The sequence below is a fragment of the Phocoena phocoena genome, chromosome X, assembly GCF_963924675.1.
Source record: "Phocoena phocoena chromosome X, mPhoPho1.1, whole genome shotgun sequence".
Taxonomy (NCBI): Eukaryota; Metazoa; Chordata; class Mammalia; order Artiodactyla; family Phocoenidae; genus Phocoena; species Phocoena phocoena.
This window is the reverse complement of record NC_089240.1, coordinates 45883437-45901579: the sequence shown is the minus strand read 5'-3', so window position 1 is coordinate 45901579 and position 18143 is coordinate 45883437. Positions and strand designations below refer to the sequence as shown.

Genomic DNA, 18143 nt, shown 5'->3' with positions numbered 1-18143 from the left:
TAAGACATACTGTGCAACTCTATCACACGCCCTTTTGTAGGGTAGCATTCTCAACCAACTCTTAATGAAAAGGTTGCATGATATATGCTTCTTAAATAAAGACAGGATTATATGAGTAGGAATAATCTTTATTTTTAGCCAGTTTATTAAAATGTTAAAGCCACGGAAATACCTTTTATCTACACTTTAAACAAAATGTTCATTCCCTTTGCCCAGCAATTCAACTTTTAGGAGTCCTTCAAAACTACTTTCAGACATATGCAAAGATGTTCATTACAGTGTTGTTTATAATAGCAAGCAATTAAAACAACCTACATGTCCATCAGTAGGAAACAGCTTTTCCTTCATGATCCATCCATACTCTGTAGCAGATCAAAAGAAAAAGATATATCTCTAGATACTCACCTGGAAAGACCTCTAAGACTTATTGTTATATGAAAAAAGCAAATTGCAGAACAGGGCTTATAGTATGATCCCATTTTTGTAAGGAAAAGAAAACCCCCATAACGACAATGAAAAAAATGTTATACATACCCTGTCACAATTTTAAAATTACTGGCCTTTTTTCTTGGTCCCATTTCCTTGCCTTTACTAACTTGTTTCCTTCCTCCTCTATACCTTTTTCCTGTATCCACCTGTTGTTTTTCCTTTTAATAACTTGCTCAAATACCACCTGATTCATTCAGCAAGCATTTGTTCTGCCTGCTCTCAGTTAGGCCTTGTGTTGAACCTTGGTGGTATATCGGAATGAGCTGTATCTGGTCCTACAGTCAGGGAGCTCAAGTCTAGAAGGGAGAGAGAGACACATAGACAATGACTGCATAGTGTGGTTTGGGATAGAACAGAAGTAGGCCCAGAGGGCTGCCAGAGGAGGGGTACCTAACCCCACCTGTCCCCTACAGGAGGGGACATGTGTACTAAGTCTTGAAAAAGTAATAGCTTTCCTTTATCCCCCAATCCTGCCGGAAATGGTTGCCTACTTTTTGGCTCTTCCAAGCAGGATGACCTAATGGGGGAAAATAGTTGGGTCAGTATCTTTATTCAAGTCCAAATTCGGCTACTTCCAAGCTCGACTTTCGGCAAGCCTCTGAACTTCTATTTCCTCATCTGTGCAATGAGGACAATGCCTATTTACCTCTCAGGGCTGATTTTAGGATTGGAGAAGGTACATGTAAAAACTCCTGGATGACTATCAACTGTTGAAGGGCAGGGACTACCCATGTCTTGTTTTCCTCGTAGCTAATATGTAGCCTTGGATTGGATTGGATCTAAAAGCTGTACGTGTCTAGGGATGGTTCTGGAGCAAAGGATGTGCCGGACCACAGTGGGGCTTTGGGATGAGGAGGCTGAGAGTAGTACATGGGATGGAGGGGATCACACCATAAGAAGAAAGAGCCAGGGAATTCGCTGGCAGTCCAGTGGTTAGGACTTGGTGCTTTCACTGCTGGGGCCCGGGTTCAGTCCCTGGTCAGGGAACTAAGATCCCACAAGCCTCGCAGCATGGCCAAAAGAAAAAAGAGAGAGAGAGAGAGAGAGAGAGAGAGAGAGAGAGAGAGAGAGAAAGAGAGAGCCAGGTCCCTGGTGTTGACATGAAGGTGACACAGGAGGGAAAATAAGAGTAGGCGGCCCTGGGAAATGGAGCCCAGAGGGCATTCTGGCCCTGGTTCTTGGTCCTATTCTGCTACTGATACCATCTCCTAATCTCACAGTGCAGGGCAGGGAAGCATGGTGGACCAATACTTGCATTGATGTCAACATGTCTCAATTCAATCCCACCTCTGTCACTCACTAACTGGGTGACCTTAAACAACTCACTTCACATCTCTGAGCCTAGTTCCTTATCTGTTAAAAAGAATACCAACATCATGGGGTTTATTTATTGAGGAGTAGAAGAGATCATAAATAGTATTCATGTTGTTGAGTGCCTGGCACATAATGAGTACTCAAAACAGGGCAGCTGTTATTAGTGTTTGTTTCAGTAGACACTTAGGGAGTTCTGCTATGGCAGGGCCTATGCTGGGTAATGGTTCTTGCCTTCCACAAATTCCCAGTCAGCTGGGGAGACTGAGGAGGGCTATGACAGAGGAGAGCACAGGGTGGGGGGCTGCTGTGGAAGCCCAGTGGAAGAGATCTGGCCCCACCTAGGGCTGGTGCAGGCCAACTCAGCCTAAGAGCTGAGTCTTAGAGGATGAGTCAGAGGCAGTCAGGGGCAGAAGGGTGAAGTATGGCAGAATGTTCCAGGCAGAAGGAACAGCATATGCAAAAGAACCTGGATGTTGTTGGGAAGAGCCAGAGGTTTGTTACGAGCCTGGGTTGCATGGGTCCCAAATGGCTTCAGGCGGCCCATGAACCTCCTGAAATTGAATGAAAAATGTTGTGTGTGTCTAGTTGTGTGCATTTTCTGTTGGGGAGGTGGTTTGTGGCTTTCATTAAATGCCTAAAGGGTTTTGGGTTCCTCCAAAAAAGGTTAAGAACCAATGTTGCTGGTGATGAAGTATCATGTGAATGGATTCTAAATAGGAGAGAAATTTGGTAAAATTTGTGTTTTAGACATATCACATTAGCAATCGGTATGAAAAATGGATCGTATGCATGGAGGCCAGCTGGAAGGCCTACACTGGGATATTGGCATAGAAGAAGTGGCTTGGAGCAGGGCTACTATGTTGCACTACTCCCGTGGGCACCATTCGCAAAGAACCATTTTAATTTCAAATTATGGAATCTAAATTCTTTGAGAGATAGACCCAACAGCAGGTGAGAGAAAGGGAGGAGGCAAGGATGGATCAGTGTTAGCAGAGGGCCAGAGGGACATGAGTCCAGGGTAATAGTGCAGGAGGAGGAGGGAACCTCTATTAAGGCTCGCCCAGCACCCAAAGTCCGTGGTCTCAGATATAATTACTAACTTCCATCCTACTCCTGGTTCTCGAAGATTCTGAGTGACACTGGAGACACTTATTTCTCTATGTATTTGGGGGAGGAATTACTTCTGGTTTGTGAGTCAGGTATTTTCCTGAAGAAAGTCGTGTTTGAGCCAGTCATCCAGGGTCTGTAAAGATTTTGAGTGGTAGAGATGGGAGAGGATGCTCTGAGAGTGAACACAGAGGCCTGGAGGTGAGAAATGGTAAGGCTGAACACTGATGCGGAGGTTAGACACGCCTCAAACAGCTGTCTGGGGAGCCCAGGGTCCTTTCTCATGGTAGGCAGCTGGAGAGCCATGAGCAGTTCTTGAGGAGGGAAAGTAACATGATCAAATTAGCATTTTAGAAGGAAGGGAGACTAGGGAGGAGGCTTTTGCAGTAATCCGAGAGGTAAGCTGAGGTAGTGGCTGTGGGGATGGAGCAGAGGAGGTGGATTTGAGAGGTGATGGGGTAGAAGAGAGGGCTGGAGTCAGAGAGACTGAATAGATAATGGGGGTGGAAGTGGGGGGTGGAGATGACTGAGGGTGGTCACGGTGAGTTGCCTGTGTTCAGGCCTGGCAATGGATTCATTCATTCAACAAATATTTATCGAGTGCTAGACACTGTGCTGGGCATTAAGGATATAGCACTGAGCAAAACAGATGCCTGTCCTGATGGATCTTACGGTGGGTGAGACAGATACTAAATAAATAAGCAACTAAATATATAGAATGTGTCTGGTGCCACACCTATCTGGGGGATGATGTTCCAGCGAGTGCAAAGGCCCTGAGGCAAGAGTGTGCTTGTTATGTTTGAGGGACGGCAGGGAGACCAGTACGACTGGAGAAAGAGTGGGCGAGGGGCAAGGGGAGTAGATGATGAGTTAGCAGAGGCCAGATCATGTGTAGTCTTTTAGAGCTATTTAGGGGGTAGAATCAGCAGGATTCAGTGGCTGACTTGGTAAGGGAACAGGAAGAACCTAGGGTGACTTCCAGGTGTGTTTTGGGCTTGGGCCGCTGGGTGGTGGTGCCTTTCACGAAGGTGGGAAATGCAGGAGGACAGGTTTGCAGCGGTGAGATGCTGCGTTAGAGGTCCCTGTGAACTCTGAAGGCCCTAAGGGCCATCTTGGTGGAGCTTCCAGCAAGCATTAATTAGGCTTGATGGGTCTGGGACCCAGGAGAGAGATCCATGCTAGAGAGAGAGAGATGTGGGGTCCTCAGCCATACCTGAAGTTATGGAATGGAATGAGATCACTGACAGAGAGTGTAGAATGAAAGAGAAGAGGACCAGAGCAGAACTGGGGAAGAGGTACTAACGCATAAGGAATGGAGAAAGGAAGAGGAGCTGGGGGTGGTCTGAGAAGTAGGAGGAAAACCAGCAGGGAGTGGGCTCACGGAAGCAGAGGAAGGAAAGAGCCGTCTGCGCACGGGGGGGCTTGTTAAGAGTGGCAAATGTTACAGCTGGGGGAAGTAAGATGAGGGTGGGAGAGAGTCTATTGGCTTTGCCCAGTGGGAGGTCCTGGGCGACCTTACTAAGAAGAGTTTCTGTGGCTTGGTGGGCGCACGAGGCAGATTGCAGTGGGTTGAAGAGCCCGTGGGAGGTACTGAAGTAGAGATGGCCAGTGTAGACGAATTTCTCAAGAAGCTTAGCTGTGAAGAGGAGAGAGGGACACTGATTGCTAGAGGGAGATGTGGGGGCAGATCGAGGGTTTTTATTCCCAGATGGGAGAGACTTGAGCTTCTATAAATGTTGGTAGGAAGGAGGCAACAGAGAGGGAGAGGTTGAAATACTGGAGCGAGAGGGGATGATTGTTATGGAGGTGGTAGCAGGGGTGGGCTCCAGAGCCTGGGTGTAGGGACTGGCCTTAAATAGTATAGGGGCCCTCTTTTTCTCACAGGGAAGGAAAGCAGAGATAGTGGTGGTCAGGGGAATTCAAGGGCGTTGAGGGGATTAGTGAAAGAAATGCTTCAGAAAAGTTCAAAGCAACACATGGAGGTCCCTGACAAAGAGCACGGATGCTGGAGCTAGGAGGAAGCAAAGAATACTTCTGGTTGGAAGTCAGGGAGGACTTCCTGCAGGAAGCAGCATTTGAGCTGGGTTGTGAAGTTCAGACAGGATTTCAACAGGCAAAGCTCTGTGCAGAAGGAAGAAACAGAGTCAGCAAAGGCATAGAGGCGTGAAAAGGCTGGACGTGCTGATGTAATAACGAACAAGCTAGTTTGATGAGGGCTGGGCGGTATAACATTGATGGCACTGATGCTGACAGTAACAGTAATAGTTACCATATATGAGGCACCAAACCTACCCTGTGGCAGGTGCCTTACATACTTGAATTCATTTAATCCCCACCACATTCTGGAGAATAGGTATTTCCTCATTTTGCAGATAAGGAAAATAAGTCCTAGAGAGGTGAAGAAATGGACTAAAGGTCACCCAGCTAGTAGGTTGTGGGGCTGTTATTTAAACCCAGGTCTGTCTGACTCTAAAGCCTGGGCTTTTTCCACCTGACAGGAAAGGCCAGGTGAGGCCATATGGTGGGGGAGCCTTGAATGCCAAGTAGAGGAATCTGAACTTTATCCAGGAAGCTAAGGGGAGCCAAGGTGGGTGTCTGAGCAGAAGAGATTCACACTCAAAGGTGGGCTTTAGGAAGGCTAATGTGGTCCAAAAGAGTAGGGAGAAGAAATCAGGAGGTGACTGCAGTGTCAGGGTGAAGGGTAGCAGGGGCCTGGCCTGGATAGGAGGGGAGTGAGCAGGGGGACTGGAAGATCATTTGTTCCTCATGACAGCCTTGAGAGGTGTGGAGTTTCCTTCCCCTTTTATAGATGAGGAATGGGAGACTCTGAAAGGAGGAGCTACTTGCCCAGGACTTGAGCACTGGTTCATGTGGTTTTGCTGACTCAGTGACTCTGTGGAACAATGTGTCGGAGGGAGCTCTGAGTATGAGGAGGGTGTGTGTGTGTGTGTGTGTGTGTGTGTGTGTGTGTGTGTCCCCGCGTGCGCACCCCTGCACGCGCTTGTCTGTCAGATGGACAGCAGTGCCTTCCCTTGCCTTCTCTTTCCTTCCCATGTCTTCCCAATCCTCCAGCATCCTGGATTCCATATTTCCTACATCTCCTGAGCCAAGGGGTCTGGGAGTGGGCTGAGACTGTTTCTTTGGAAATCCCTAGAAGATCAGCCTTTTCACTCCCAAGACACCTGGTCCCGCCCCAGCCCTCCTGCCTGTCCATCACCCCATGAAAATGTAGTCCAGCTCCAGTGACTGCCACATGCAGACTGGCCCCGGTACTGCTCCGCAGGACCCGAGGAACAGGTGCTTGTTCCTGCAATGTTTCCTCCCTGCCGCTGTGGCGCTTCTGTGTGGGTGCAAACGGCCACCTTGGTAATTAGGTTCAGTTCATGAGCAGTTAACAATAACCACCACCATGTTCCCATCACTCTTGTTTGCCAGGCATTTGACATGTATTCCAGTCCTTTGAACAATCCTGTGGGGTTGGCATCATAAGCCTCATTTTTACAGATGAGGAAACTGAAGCTCTAAGAGGGGCATTAACATGCCTGGGGCCGCAGCCTAGAAGCACTTGTAGAGCTGGCCTTGGAACCCAGGTCTGTTTGCTTCCAAAGCTGTGGACTTTCCACGCACCATTTCTAAGCATCTCCTACATTCCCGACGCTGAAGCCTTCAGGAAATACAAATCTTTGTCTTTCAAGGGCACAGTGGATTTCTAGAGATAGTACCAAGTTCACCCAAAGGACCTGCTGGGAAGAGTCTGAGACTTGGAGCTCCAGGAACTTCCAGGTTTAAATCCTGACTACCGCTCACCCAGCTGTGTGACCTTGGGCAGATATCTGACCTCTCTGAGCTTGAATTCCCTCATCTTTAAAATGTTGCACAGTTGTTGCAGGGGTTAAATGAGATGACGCATGCAAAGTGCCAGCAGAGAGCTGGTTGCTACTATTTATGTTAAAATTAAGGTTGGGCACCTGTCAGGTCAGAAAGGGAGTTTACATACTCTGGGTGTAACCTTAAGCCTGAGCCCAGCCTGAGTGTGGGGGAGGGCCGTTCCAGGAGGGGGACCAGCAACAGGCTCCTTGGAGACTGAGATGGATGTGGCCCCATTGGTCACACTGGCCTCCCCATTCCAACCCCCATCCTAGCCCTACCTCCCTGGTTCCAGCCCTTCTTGTGTCTCCCTTGCTCTGCAAACTAATGCCTCTGCCTCTCTCTGTCACCCGCCGCCTGTGGCCTCTACCCTGCCCTTCCTGGCCCCAGGGAAGAGGAGGAGGAGGAGGAGACTGAGGAAGAGGAAGAGGAAGACGCTCATCAGTTCTGCTGTCCGGCCTCCGAGTGCAGTAGTCCCTCCTCTCGGTAACTGAGAGGACAAGGGTCGTTTTCTATGCAGAAGCAAAAGCCTTAACCAGCCCCCTGCCCCCTGCCCCCTCGATCCCCCATGGGACCCCGTCCCTGCTTCAGGAACCAGATGGGCAGGCATAGTGCCCCGTCCTCACCCACCCCCTTCTTGGAATTCCCACCCTCACTGCTGTCTCCCCTGGACTCCAGCCCCCAAATTATAAAGGCTGGAGCCCTAGGTCTGACTAAAATGTGGGAGCAGCAGAGCTTGGAGCTTGGAGCTTGAAACCTGGACCCTCCCATACCTGCACCCCACTTCCCAGGCACCCTGGAGCCTGCCACTCCTGGAGAGGTCTCCAAATGACATCCCAAGGACCTACCTCTGTCCTCTGTGAGCACAAACAGAGATGCAGGGTGCCTAGGGCTTAGAGGACCAGACGGGGTCGGGACCCAGCCTGCTCATTCCCTCGCTGTGGCCATTGCTGCCATCTCTTCTACTGCTTGGAGGCCTTGTCCCGTGCCTCCTGCCACTCCCATAGCGCTCTGTAAATATGATCAGGAGGAAAAGGCCTTTCAGAGTGCGTGTCGCTGTGTACAAAAGAATTTCCATCAATAAAAGCTGATCTCTTCTCTCTGTCTGATGTATGTTCCACCCCACCCCATTTCCCTCTCCCCATCCCCACCAGGGTCTTACCTTCTTTCCTATCCAGGGCTGGGAACAGGGGCTGGGAGAGAGAGTAGGGTTTGATTTTATTGTCAACACCCACAAGGCACTCAGTAAATGAATGAATGATGTGGCGCTCTCACCATGTGCAAGCCTAGCGCCTTCTTCAGCCTGAGGTGGTGCGAGCTGGTCAACTTGGACACGTTGCTTGGCCTCCCTGCTACCCAGTTTCCCCATGTGTAAAAGGAGGAGGGAGGCTGGACCAGAGGATCTCCAAGGGCTCCTCCAGCTCTGACATTCTGTGAATCTGAGATGGTACAATTTTAAGAAACTATGATTGCATGACTTTAAGAGAGGATAATTCAGTGACACATTCCATCCAATTCTGTGGTTTCTCTTTCTATGATGCTGTGATTTGGGGATTCTACAATACTGTGGTTTTAAGATTTCATGATTCTACCATTTAGAACAAATTCTGATGGTGTGATTTTAACATTCTGTGATGTTAATAGTCCTTGATTCTGTACTTTCAAGGTTCTGATTCTACAGCTTTAGGGATCTCTGAGTCTGAGGGAAAGCCACTGCCCCCAGATGCAATAACCCTAAGTATTTCCTGCACCTGCCAAAAGCTAGTTCTAAGAATCCCCAGAGGCTGTTGGCAGGAAGGCAGAAGGTGTCCTCTATGCGCTGTAGAACCCACACCTTCCATGATGAGTCTGTGTTAGGAGCAAAGCCAGGAGACTCCCAGGTGGGCTCATACCCCTGCTTTCCCTTTCTGAGCCTTTTTTTTTTTTTTTTTCATTAGACAAATCTGAGTTTACCTTATGGTTCTGCCACTTACTCTCTGTATAACCTTGAACAAGTATTTTCTTCTCCTTGAGCTTCATTTTCTTCCCAAGTACAGTGAGAATAGATCTACCTCTCTGCGTTGTCATGAAGATTAGCAAGAAAAAGCACAAGGAGCTCAGCATAGGGTCTAGAGCACAGTTGCCAAGTGTGTACTGATTGGCGGCTCTGGTTTTGATTAAGGCCCAGGTGAGAGTCCCTCCTCTCCTTTGTTTCCCCCCTCCCTTCAGCATCCCCATCACATGCCCTGGTAGTTTTCCAGAGGCTCGCCTCACTCTTCACTTGTTGCTTGACTCACTTAGGCACTCAACTCAGCTACTCACTCATTCAAATTCTCATTTATTTCTCCCCTCCCTTCTTCCCTCCCTCTCTCTTTCTCTCTCCTTTATTTACTCTTCCAGAAGGCATTGCTCAAACACCTACTGTGTACAAGGTTTCAAGCTAAATACAGTGAGGGACCGAAAGTAAGACAGTGGCTGTGTTCTCCATAAGTTCTCCATCTCTCAGGGGAGATAAGAATTCCTTTGGGAAAGTAGGCAGGGTGTGAAGGGCAGAAGTGATTGAGCAGATATGGCTTCAGTAATGAGCAAAATATGTTCCTGGCCCAAAGAGTAGGGAGATGTCAAGATGAGCTGGGGGTGGTGGTGTCCAAGGATTGCTGGAGGAACAGGGGCAGGAGTAGACGGCCGGGAAGGGTTTGGATAGATGGTTTGAGAGGTGAGGCATTAAGGAATCAGAGACAGCATGGACCAAAACCTGGTGGAAAGCCCCAGGGGTTGTGTTGGGGAATGATACATACATTGCTCGGTTCAAGCTGGGCGTGTGAGTCTAGGTGACCTGTGGCTGTGGAGGGGGAGACCATTCTACCCTTCATTTGATTGGAGATAGAAAGAGGTTAGGGGGCACAGGGGCTCAACTAAAGGTCAGATAGCCATTGTGGGAACCATGGGGGTGTAGACTCCTGTGTAGGCAACTGAATTGGCTGAGGGCCTGTGCTATGGGAAAGGGGAAGGTTTCTATCTGTTGTGAGGGAAACGTGTGTGCCTGTGCACAGGGCGCCACAAGATTCAGAAAAGCTCAGCCAGACTGACAAAGGCTGCAGGTAGAGGGGAGAGGGAGGAAATCCTGGGCAGAAGAAAGTAAGAGCCTGGGCACAGGCGTGGTGCTGTGGATCAGCTTACCTTGCCTAGAAAGTTCAAGGAGCCTGCTGCCACCAACATCGAGGAGCTTAAAGGTGCCGGGGGGCGGGGGTGGGGACTGGACGGATTCAGCTAAAAAGTTACGCTGGCCTGGAAGATAGGGGATTGGGGTTCTTGTCCTGTGTGACCCTGAGCAAGCAAGTCACTTAGATTTTTTGAGCCTTAATTTGAATCTGTGGAATTAGATGGTTCGAAAAGTCCATCCCAGTTCTGTGGATCTTCTACGCTTGGCCAGCCAAACCAGTGAGTCATTGCTCTCAAAGTCAGGTACTTCTTCCATCTAACCTCAGTCTTTCCTGCTTCCTCCTGGATCGCTTCGTCACTCACACACTCCACAAATATTTACTCAGCATCTGGCCCTCTGTGTGCGACTGTGGGAAGGCACAGGGAGCTGGAGAATGCAAGGACTCTGCCTCAGAGGAACTGCTCAGTGCTGGGCTGGTGGGTACAGGCATGAGCGATGATTCGACTCCTGGCACCACCACTGCTGAGCATTGAGACTTTAGGCAAATTACTTCATCTCTCTGTACCTCAGTTTCTTCATCTGTGTTATCCCCTTCAAGGGGAACAACCCAGACCTTGCAGAGTTGCTGGGCCTAGCTAAAGGTAGGTCCTCAGTAAATGACAACTATTATATTTAGGGCTGCAAAGGAAGCAGAGCCAGGATTAAAACCCTGATCTGTGTGCTCCCAAGCCTATGTTTGCCCGCTGGGTACCAAATCAGCCCCTCCGATGGCTTCCTCTTCCCCTGCCAGTCCCTGTGCCAAGCCGGGCTGGCCTCAGGTTTGGAGTCTTTGTGGCGCTGGGATTGGACAGCAGAAACAGCTTGTTGAAAAGCTGTCGGGGGAGAGGGAGGTGACTGGAGTCCCTCTGCCCCTCTGCCCCCACCCCCCGCTCGGTCTGGTCTCCTTGCCCAGTCTTCCTCCAGAGCCCAATGCCCCTGGCCTCATCTAGGTGTGCTGACCTCCTTGTCTTGTTTTTCTTGTCTCTCACTTCCGGTCCCCCCCACCCCGCTTTCAGCCCAAGTTGTCATGGGGATAGTCCTCAGCATCCCTAGCTTCCTCTTGCCCTTATCTTATGGTATCCATAGCAACAGCCCCCATTCATTTCCATGGCAACTGCATCCTGATCCCATCCCCTGCTGGCTGCCTGGCTCCGGTCAGTGCCAATAAAGGGAAGGAGAGAGAGATACCTCCCATTAATAGCAGCAGCCAGAGTGGGTCAGTGCCCCCGCCAAGGGCAGGCCACCCCAAATCCCTACTGCCCGTTCTGCCCCGCTTCTCCCCATCGTAATGCCTTGGCTCACAAGGTCCCTCACTCCTTCTCTCTACCAACTCCTCCTATGAAAGGCCCTATTCAGTAGCTCCCCCACCCCACCACTGCCCCATGAAGCCTTCGAGGCAGCAGAGGAACTAGCACAGGCTCTGGGCTTTGAATCCCTGTTCTGCCACTTGCTAGTCCTGAGACCTTTGGCATCACTTTCCCCCTCAGAGCCTTCTCCTCACCTGCAAAATCGGAATCCTAATTCTTCCTTCACATTTGCCATGCAGTTAAAATAGTGTGCAGAAAATGCCTGACACAGGGAAGGTGCGCTGTAAGTGCGAGTTTATTTTTATTCCACTCAGCACCCCTGCCCCACCCCGCAGCAGGAGGAATCTCTCCTGAGCTCTCCTAGCACTTCCTCCGTTCCCCAGCCCTGAGAACTTTCGGCTTTATACTGTGGTTAGTTGTGTAACGTGATTTATTCCCCCCGCTGCAGAGGATGCTCCCCAGTTTCCCTCACAGAATAGCCCAGCAGACAGCACACATGGGTGCACCTGTGCGCGCGTGTGTGTTTTCTTTGCTCCTGTTCCCGGCTGGGAGGAGTCCCAGAGAGGTAGATCTCCCAGGCCCTTTCTGAAGTGCAGGAATCCAAAGAGGGAATTGCATTTTGAGCTCCACGCGGATGAGAAACTGAGGTGCATAGAGGTAAAGGGACACACCCAGGCTCACACAGCGGATAAATGGCTGTCAGGACCTGAACCTAGGTCTGCCCAGCTTCTTATTGCACAACATGTTCTCTGTGTGTGTGTTTGTGTGTGTGTGTGTGTGTGTGTGTGTGTGTGAGAGAGAGAGAGAGAGAGAGAGAGAGAGAGAGAATGAATATGAGTCTATTGTGAGATGTAAGAAAGAGAAGAGAGATTTTTTCCATGTGATCAGCATTTGCCACGCAGTTAAAATAATGTGCAGAAAGTGCCTGACGCAGGGAAGGTGTGCTGTAAGTACGCTGAGTGTTTGGGAGTTCTGAGTTAAGGGATCCCACGTCCCCAGGTCCCATTTCTTTAGCAGTGTGTATGATGCCCTCCAGCTCTGTCCTTTTTGGGGGGCTGTGTTGACAGCCTGACCTCCCTGCCACTATTACCTTTGCAACCAAAACAGAAGGGAGAGGAGAACTGCCAAAGGGTAGAGGGCCAGGGGCAGCAAGGGGCTAGAAGTGGGGATAGGCAACAAGATGTTATATCATGAGAAGACAGCCTGGGCCCTGGGTTTGCATCCTGACTTTCTCACTTAATAGCTGTGTTACCTTGAGCAAGTTTACATCACCTCTTGCCTCAGTGTCCTCATCTATAAAATGGGGCTAATGGTGCCTGCCTCAGTAAATTGTAAGGCTTCAATGAGCTAATTAATGCCTTTGCCCTAGGGATAGAGGTGACTCTAGGGTCCTATGGCAGCACAGAGGAGGAGCCTGTAAGCAATCCTGTGTGAAGGGCTCAGGCAGGCATGGAAGGGAACACCCAAGCTAAATGTTGAAGGGTGAGCAGGAGGTAGCCAGGTTGGGGTAAAGGGGCAGAAGGTATATGAGGCAGAGGTCCGGTCAGGAGAACCATCCTCAGCTATGGTAAGGAAGCTGGAGGTTATCCTATGGATGATTATTCCTGTAAAACCTAAGTAGATCACGCCCCTCCTCTGCTCATCTCAATCAGAGGAAAAGCCAAAGCCTTTTTCGTGGGCTCAATGCCCTTCACAATTTTGCCCCAATTACCTTTCTGATCTTATCTTCTATCACTCTCCCCTCGTTTACTCTGCTCCAGCTTCACTGGCCTCCTGGCTGTTCCTCAAACATGCCAAGCACAGTTCTATCTCAGGGCCTTTGCACTGGCTCTGCCCTCTGTCTTGACTGCTCTTGTGTCAGATAACCACACAGTTCACTCCTTCACTTCCATCAGGGCTCTGATTATATGCCATTTATTCAAAAAGCCCTTCCCTGACCACCGCGTCTAAAACAGCACCTTTAATCACCCTGCTGTATTTTCCTTCCTAGCACTTCTCTCTACCTGAAATGATAGTATATATTTATAGTCTTCTTCTCCCACTAGAATGTCACTTCCACGAGGGAACAAATCTTACACGTCTTGCTCACAATTGTATTTCCAGCACCTAGCACTGTGCCTGGCATGTAGAAGGGGCTCAGTTGTTGTTTGTTGAATGAGTTATGAGAAGCCATGGAAGGGTTTTAGTGGGGGAGCAAAACGGTCAGATTTCTACTTTGGAAAGCTCTCTCTGGCCACAGGATGGAGAACGGATTGGGAAGAGGAGACTGGAGGCTGAGGTCAAAGTTCAGGTGAGAGGATATATTACCGCAGCCGCCAGAGCTCATTCACTGACTTCCTCCCCCCAGAAGCTTTCATTGAGCACCTACTCTGTTCCAGGCCTTGTGCTCTGTGCTAGCGGAGAGATTACCAAATTCTCTTCCTGTGCTGGGATTCTGGGAGTCAGGAACACAAATAGCTGTCACGCTTTGCCAAAGCTAACCTGCTCCATAAAAAGAAGGACAGACATGTGCTGTGTGTGGGAGCCCTGAACAGGATCAGCAATCATTTCTGGCTAGAGGTGGGCTTCGGGAGGGCTTCTTAGTGGTGGCATATGACCTGAATCTTGATGGCACTAGGGTGTGGGGGGGTTCTCAGATTGCAGATGGCAGAAGATGATAGGGATGGCATTGCAGGTAGAAAGTACTGTATGAGCAGTTTGGGAGGTGGAAAGGACAGGAGTATTGGGGAGAAACAGGATTTGGGCTGGCTGGAGGGAAGGGTTCATGGGGTGGGGGACTGGCAGCCAACCCTGCAGTATGGCTTAATGTTTAAGACTGTGAGCTCTGGAGTCAGACTGCCTGGATTTGAATCCTGGCTCTATCATTAATAGCTGTGTGACCACAGATACATTACTAACCTCTCAGTTTCTTTATGTGTAAAATGAAGACGAATAACAATACCTACCTCATAGGGTTGTTTTGAAGAGTAAACAAGTTATTAAATGTGAGGTGGTAAGAACAGTGCCTTACTAAACATTAGCTACAGTATCTTGGAGAAGCCTCAAATGCCACAATAAGGAACTTGGGCTATCTCTTGTGGGCAGTGGGAACCATGGATGGTTCGTGAACAAAGGAGACGACAGTTGATCAAAACTGGGAGCCACGTGCTGGGAGGGGAGAGGTTTGAGAGGTTGGTGGGCAGGATCCTGCAGTCCTGAAGGGGCGAAGAGGAGCATCTTAGATGCCTGGGGGGCGCTGGGCTGGGTCTGACCCCTGAAGGGGGACTTCACAGGCCCCAGAGGACCAGAAGGAGAGAGCATCTGGGCAGGGCAGCCCCTCAGTCTGTTTCCGCCCTGCTCCTGACAGTGTAGCAGATTAACACTTGGGAGGGTAGAGGGTGAGCAGTGGGCGGGAGCCCCCACCAGGACAGAGCCAGCGCCAACGCTGTAACCCACCGCACCCAGCCCCCAGACCAAAGTGCTCTTCTCTGCCAGGCTGGCAGGCCCGTTGTAGCTCAAGCTCCTGAAACAGTATGGAGCCCCCCTCCACCCACCCCAGCTTGCCCCCGTTCTGGTTCTGCGCCCTGGGCCTCTGCAAGTAGGGGCTGGGGAATGGCCCCTTAACCCTTTCGCCAGCCAAGAGCCCCCTCACCCCCGTGCCTGCCGGCCTCAGCCACATCTCTTCTCCCCACAACCCCCCCCCATGCCTCCCCCTGCCTGTCGCCCCCTCCCAACCCCCCTCCAGTGTTCCTGTCTCTGCGGCTGCTCATCGTGCCTGCCCAGCTCAGGGCGCCTGGGCTCTGTCGCCACCTGAGTTCCCTGGCAGCCTGGTTGCCATGGCACCGTGGGAGCAGGTGTGGCAGAACAACAGCTCCGGGTAACCAGGGCGGGCAAGACCCAGTGCCCAGCTCCTACCACTCTTCAGCCTTGAGACCCTTGTGCCCCTCCCCCAGCTGAACAGAGGAGGCCATGAGGAGAACAAGGAAGTTGCCCCGCAGGGCAGCTCTTTACCTGTGAGGATGCTGGATGGGAGGTGCCTCCCACTGTCACTGAGCCCATGTCCTGGCGGCCAGGGAACCCTGGGAACTGGCCAAGCCCGGAGTCCAGGCCTCTGAGGGCAGAGGCAGGGCTGTAGGGGGCAGGGCTGGGCGAGCAGGGGAGAGCCTAGATGTGCAGGATGTGGGAGTGGGCCTCAGGCCTGGGGACAGGGCTGATCGGGGATGGTGCTGGGGATAGGGCTGGGAGGGATGCATGTCTCGTCTTGTCTCCTCTTGGGGACAGAGCTGTGAGGGGAAGAGGTCTGGGGGGGTGGAGATACAAGGGAATTGGTCCCTCGGGGGAGGAAGGGTTTTGGGATGGAGCTGTTAGGGGCTGAGATGATTAGAAAAAGGAACTTGAGGGGACAAGAGTGGGAGGAAACTGGTCTGAGGATAAGGCTGTGAGGGAACATGGCCACGAGGGGACCAGGCTGTGAGAGTAGAGTAGGACTGGAGACAAGACTGTGAGAAGACATGGCTGGAGGGAAAGGAGTCTAAAAGGATGGAGCTGTGAGGGGACAGGGCTGAAGGGGCGAGGACAGGACTGTGAGGGCAGTGAGGAGACTACTTGGGGGGTAGGACTCCCCTCTGGCCTTTAAGTATTGGGGTCCTTGTATCTGTGAGGACGCTGGGGAGGATGGGGTTGTGGGAAGGGATCTGGTCCACCCACTCTCAGTCTGGCCCAGCAGGCCTGTCTCCTGTTCCCACATCCTGGCTCATCTTATCTCATCCCCACAGTGTGGAGGGTGATGCCCCAGGCAGTGACCTGAGCACAGCGGTTGATAGTCCCGGGAGCCAACCCCCCTACCGGCTGAGCCAGCTGCCCCCCACCAGCAGCCACATGGGGGGCCCCCCTGCTGGGGTGGGCCTTCCCTGGGCTCAGCGGGCTCGCCTCCAGCCAGCCAGTGTTGCCCTGAGGAAGCAGGAAGAAGAGGAGATAAAGCGCTCCAAGGCCCTGTCGGACAGCTATGAACTCTCCACAGACCTGCAGGACAAGAAGGTGCCGACGACGAGATGGCTCTGGCCGGGAGTGGGGGTGGGGGTGGGGGTGTGAGAGGACCAAGGGAGGGATTGGAATGTGGCACTCAAAGGTGGTGTCCAGGGAGGGATAGTGAGACTAGAACAGGAGAAGACTGGCTCCAGAACCCTTCACCCTACTAGGGCCTCACTGACCCATTCACCATCCATCCACTGAGTCTTGTATTCACTCAGCAAACATTGAGGGAGCTCCATGCTGGGCACTGGAGATGTAAAGATGAAACACCTGGACCTAGTCCTCAAAAATCTCAGTGTAAGGGGAGAAGCACACACATAAATTGACAAGTTCAGAACAGTGTGTTACAAAATATCACATGTATCACACAAGGTATTGTTTAGCTACAAAGGGGACACAAAATACTATGTACAAAAGAAAAAAACTGGAAGGACATATCCCAAAATGTAATTGTGGTTATGCCAGGTGTTGGGACTTTAGGTGAACCAAACTTCCTCCCTTCCTTCCTTCCTCCCTTCCTTCCTTGCTCCCTCCCCTCCCTCCCTCCCTCTCCCCGTCCTCCCCCCTTTCTTCCTCTCTCTTTCAATTTTCTTTCCTTCCTTCCTTCCTCCTTTCCTTTTTTCCTTCCTTTCTTCCCTCCCTCTCTTCCTCTCTCTTTCTCCTTCTTGTTTTCAATTTATGTCTTCCTTTCTTTCCTTTTTTGGCTTCTCTGTGTTTTTTCTTTCCTTATTTTAAAATACTGAATGTCTACTTCTTGTAAATAAAAAAAGAGGGGCTTCCCTGGTGGCGCAGTGGTTGAGAGTCCGCCTGCTGATGCAGGGGACATGAGTTCGTGCCCCGGTCCGGGAGGATCCCACATGCCGCGGAGCGGCTGGGCCCGTGAGCCATGGCCGCTGAGCCTGCGTGTCCAGAGCCTGTGCTCCGCAACGGGAGAGGCCACAACAGTGAGAGGCCCACGTACCGCAAAAAAAAAAAAAAAAAAAAAAAAAAAAAAACACAGTTCAGTCCCGTGTGACATGTGCTATCTGAGATTAAAGTGAGAACACGACACTGAGAGCCCAGCCTGGCGCATCCAGGCAGCTGTAAGCAGTTAGCTGTGACTCGAGCGGTGGTGTGGTTGAGGCCCAGGGAGATGAGGAGGCTGTAGTGAGTTTCTGACCTTGTTCCCCTCCACCCTCCCCTGCCAGGTGGAAATGCTGGAGAGGAAGTATGGGGGCTCCTTCCTGAGCCGCAGGGCTGCCAGGACCATCCAGACGGCCTTCCGTCAGTACCGCATGAACAAGAACTTTGAGCGGCTCCGCAGCTCAGCTTCAGAGAGCCGCATGTCCCGCCGCATCATCCTTTCCAACATGCGGATGCAGTTCTCCTTTGAGGAATATGAGAAGGCACAGAACCCCGCGTACTTCGAGGGCAAGCCTGCCTCGCTGGACGAGGGTGCCATGGCTGGTGCCCGGAGCCACCGGCTTGAACGGGGGCTCCCATATGGAGGCTCCTGTGGAGGGGGCATCGATGGTGGGGGAAGCTCCGTCACCACATCTGGAGAGTTTTCTAATGACATCACAGAGCTTGAGGACTCCTTCTCCAAACAGGTCAGCATCCCTGAAAAGAGCCTTTCCTCCCCATCCCTGTGCTCTGGCTACTCCTACGCCTTTTTACCTGTACTTCAAACCGAAAGAAGTTGCCCAACAAGCTTTTGATAACAACGAATAGCTACCTTCTGCGTAGGGACTGTGAGAATAATGAGAAAGGATTGGCAAGAGAAAAATTATATCGTTTAAACAAGCAAGTTAAAAATCTGGGTGTCTAGAACACATAAGAAAATTAAAGTTCTCACTCTTTGGAACGTGAGCCACTATCAGATAAAGGCC

General features: G+C 51.0%; 1 protein-coding gene across 1 annotated transcript in view; it reads left to right on the top strand.

Annotated features, from left to right (window-relative positions):
• The window catches only part of IQSEC2 (IQ motif and Sec7 domain ArfGEF 2), a 74213-nt gene that overhangs the window by 39884 nt on the left and 16186 nt on the right, over positions 1-18143 (top strand). Inside the window, exons 3-4 of the mRNA XM_065900377.1 lie at positions 16020-16281; positions 17463-17864. Of these exons, the coding sequence (XP_065756449.1) occupies positions 16020-16281; positions 17463-17864 (664 nt within the window). The remainder of the gene's footprint in view (positions 1-16019; positions 16282-17462; positions 17865-18143) is intronic.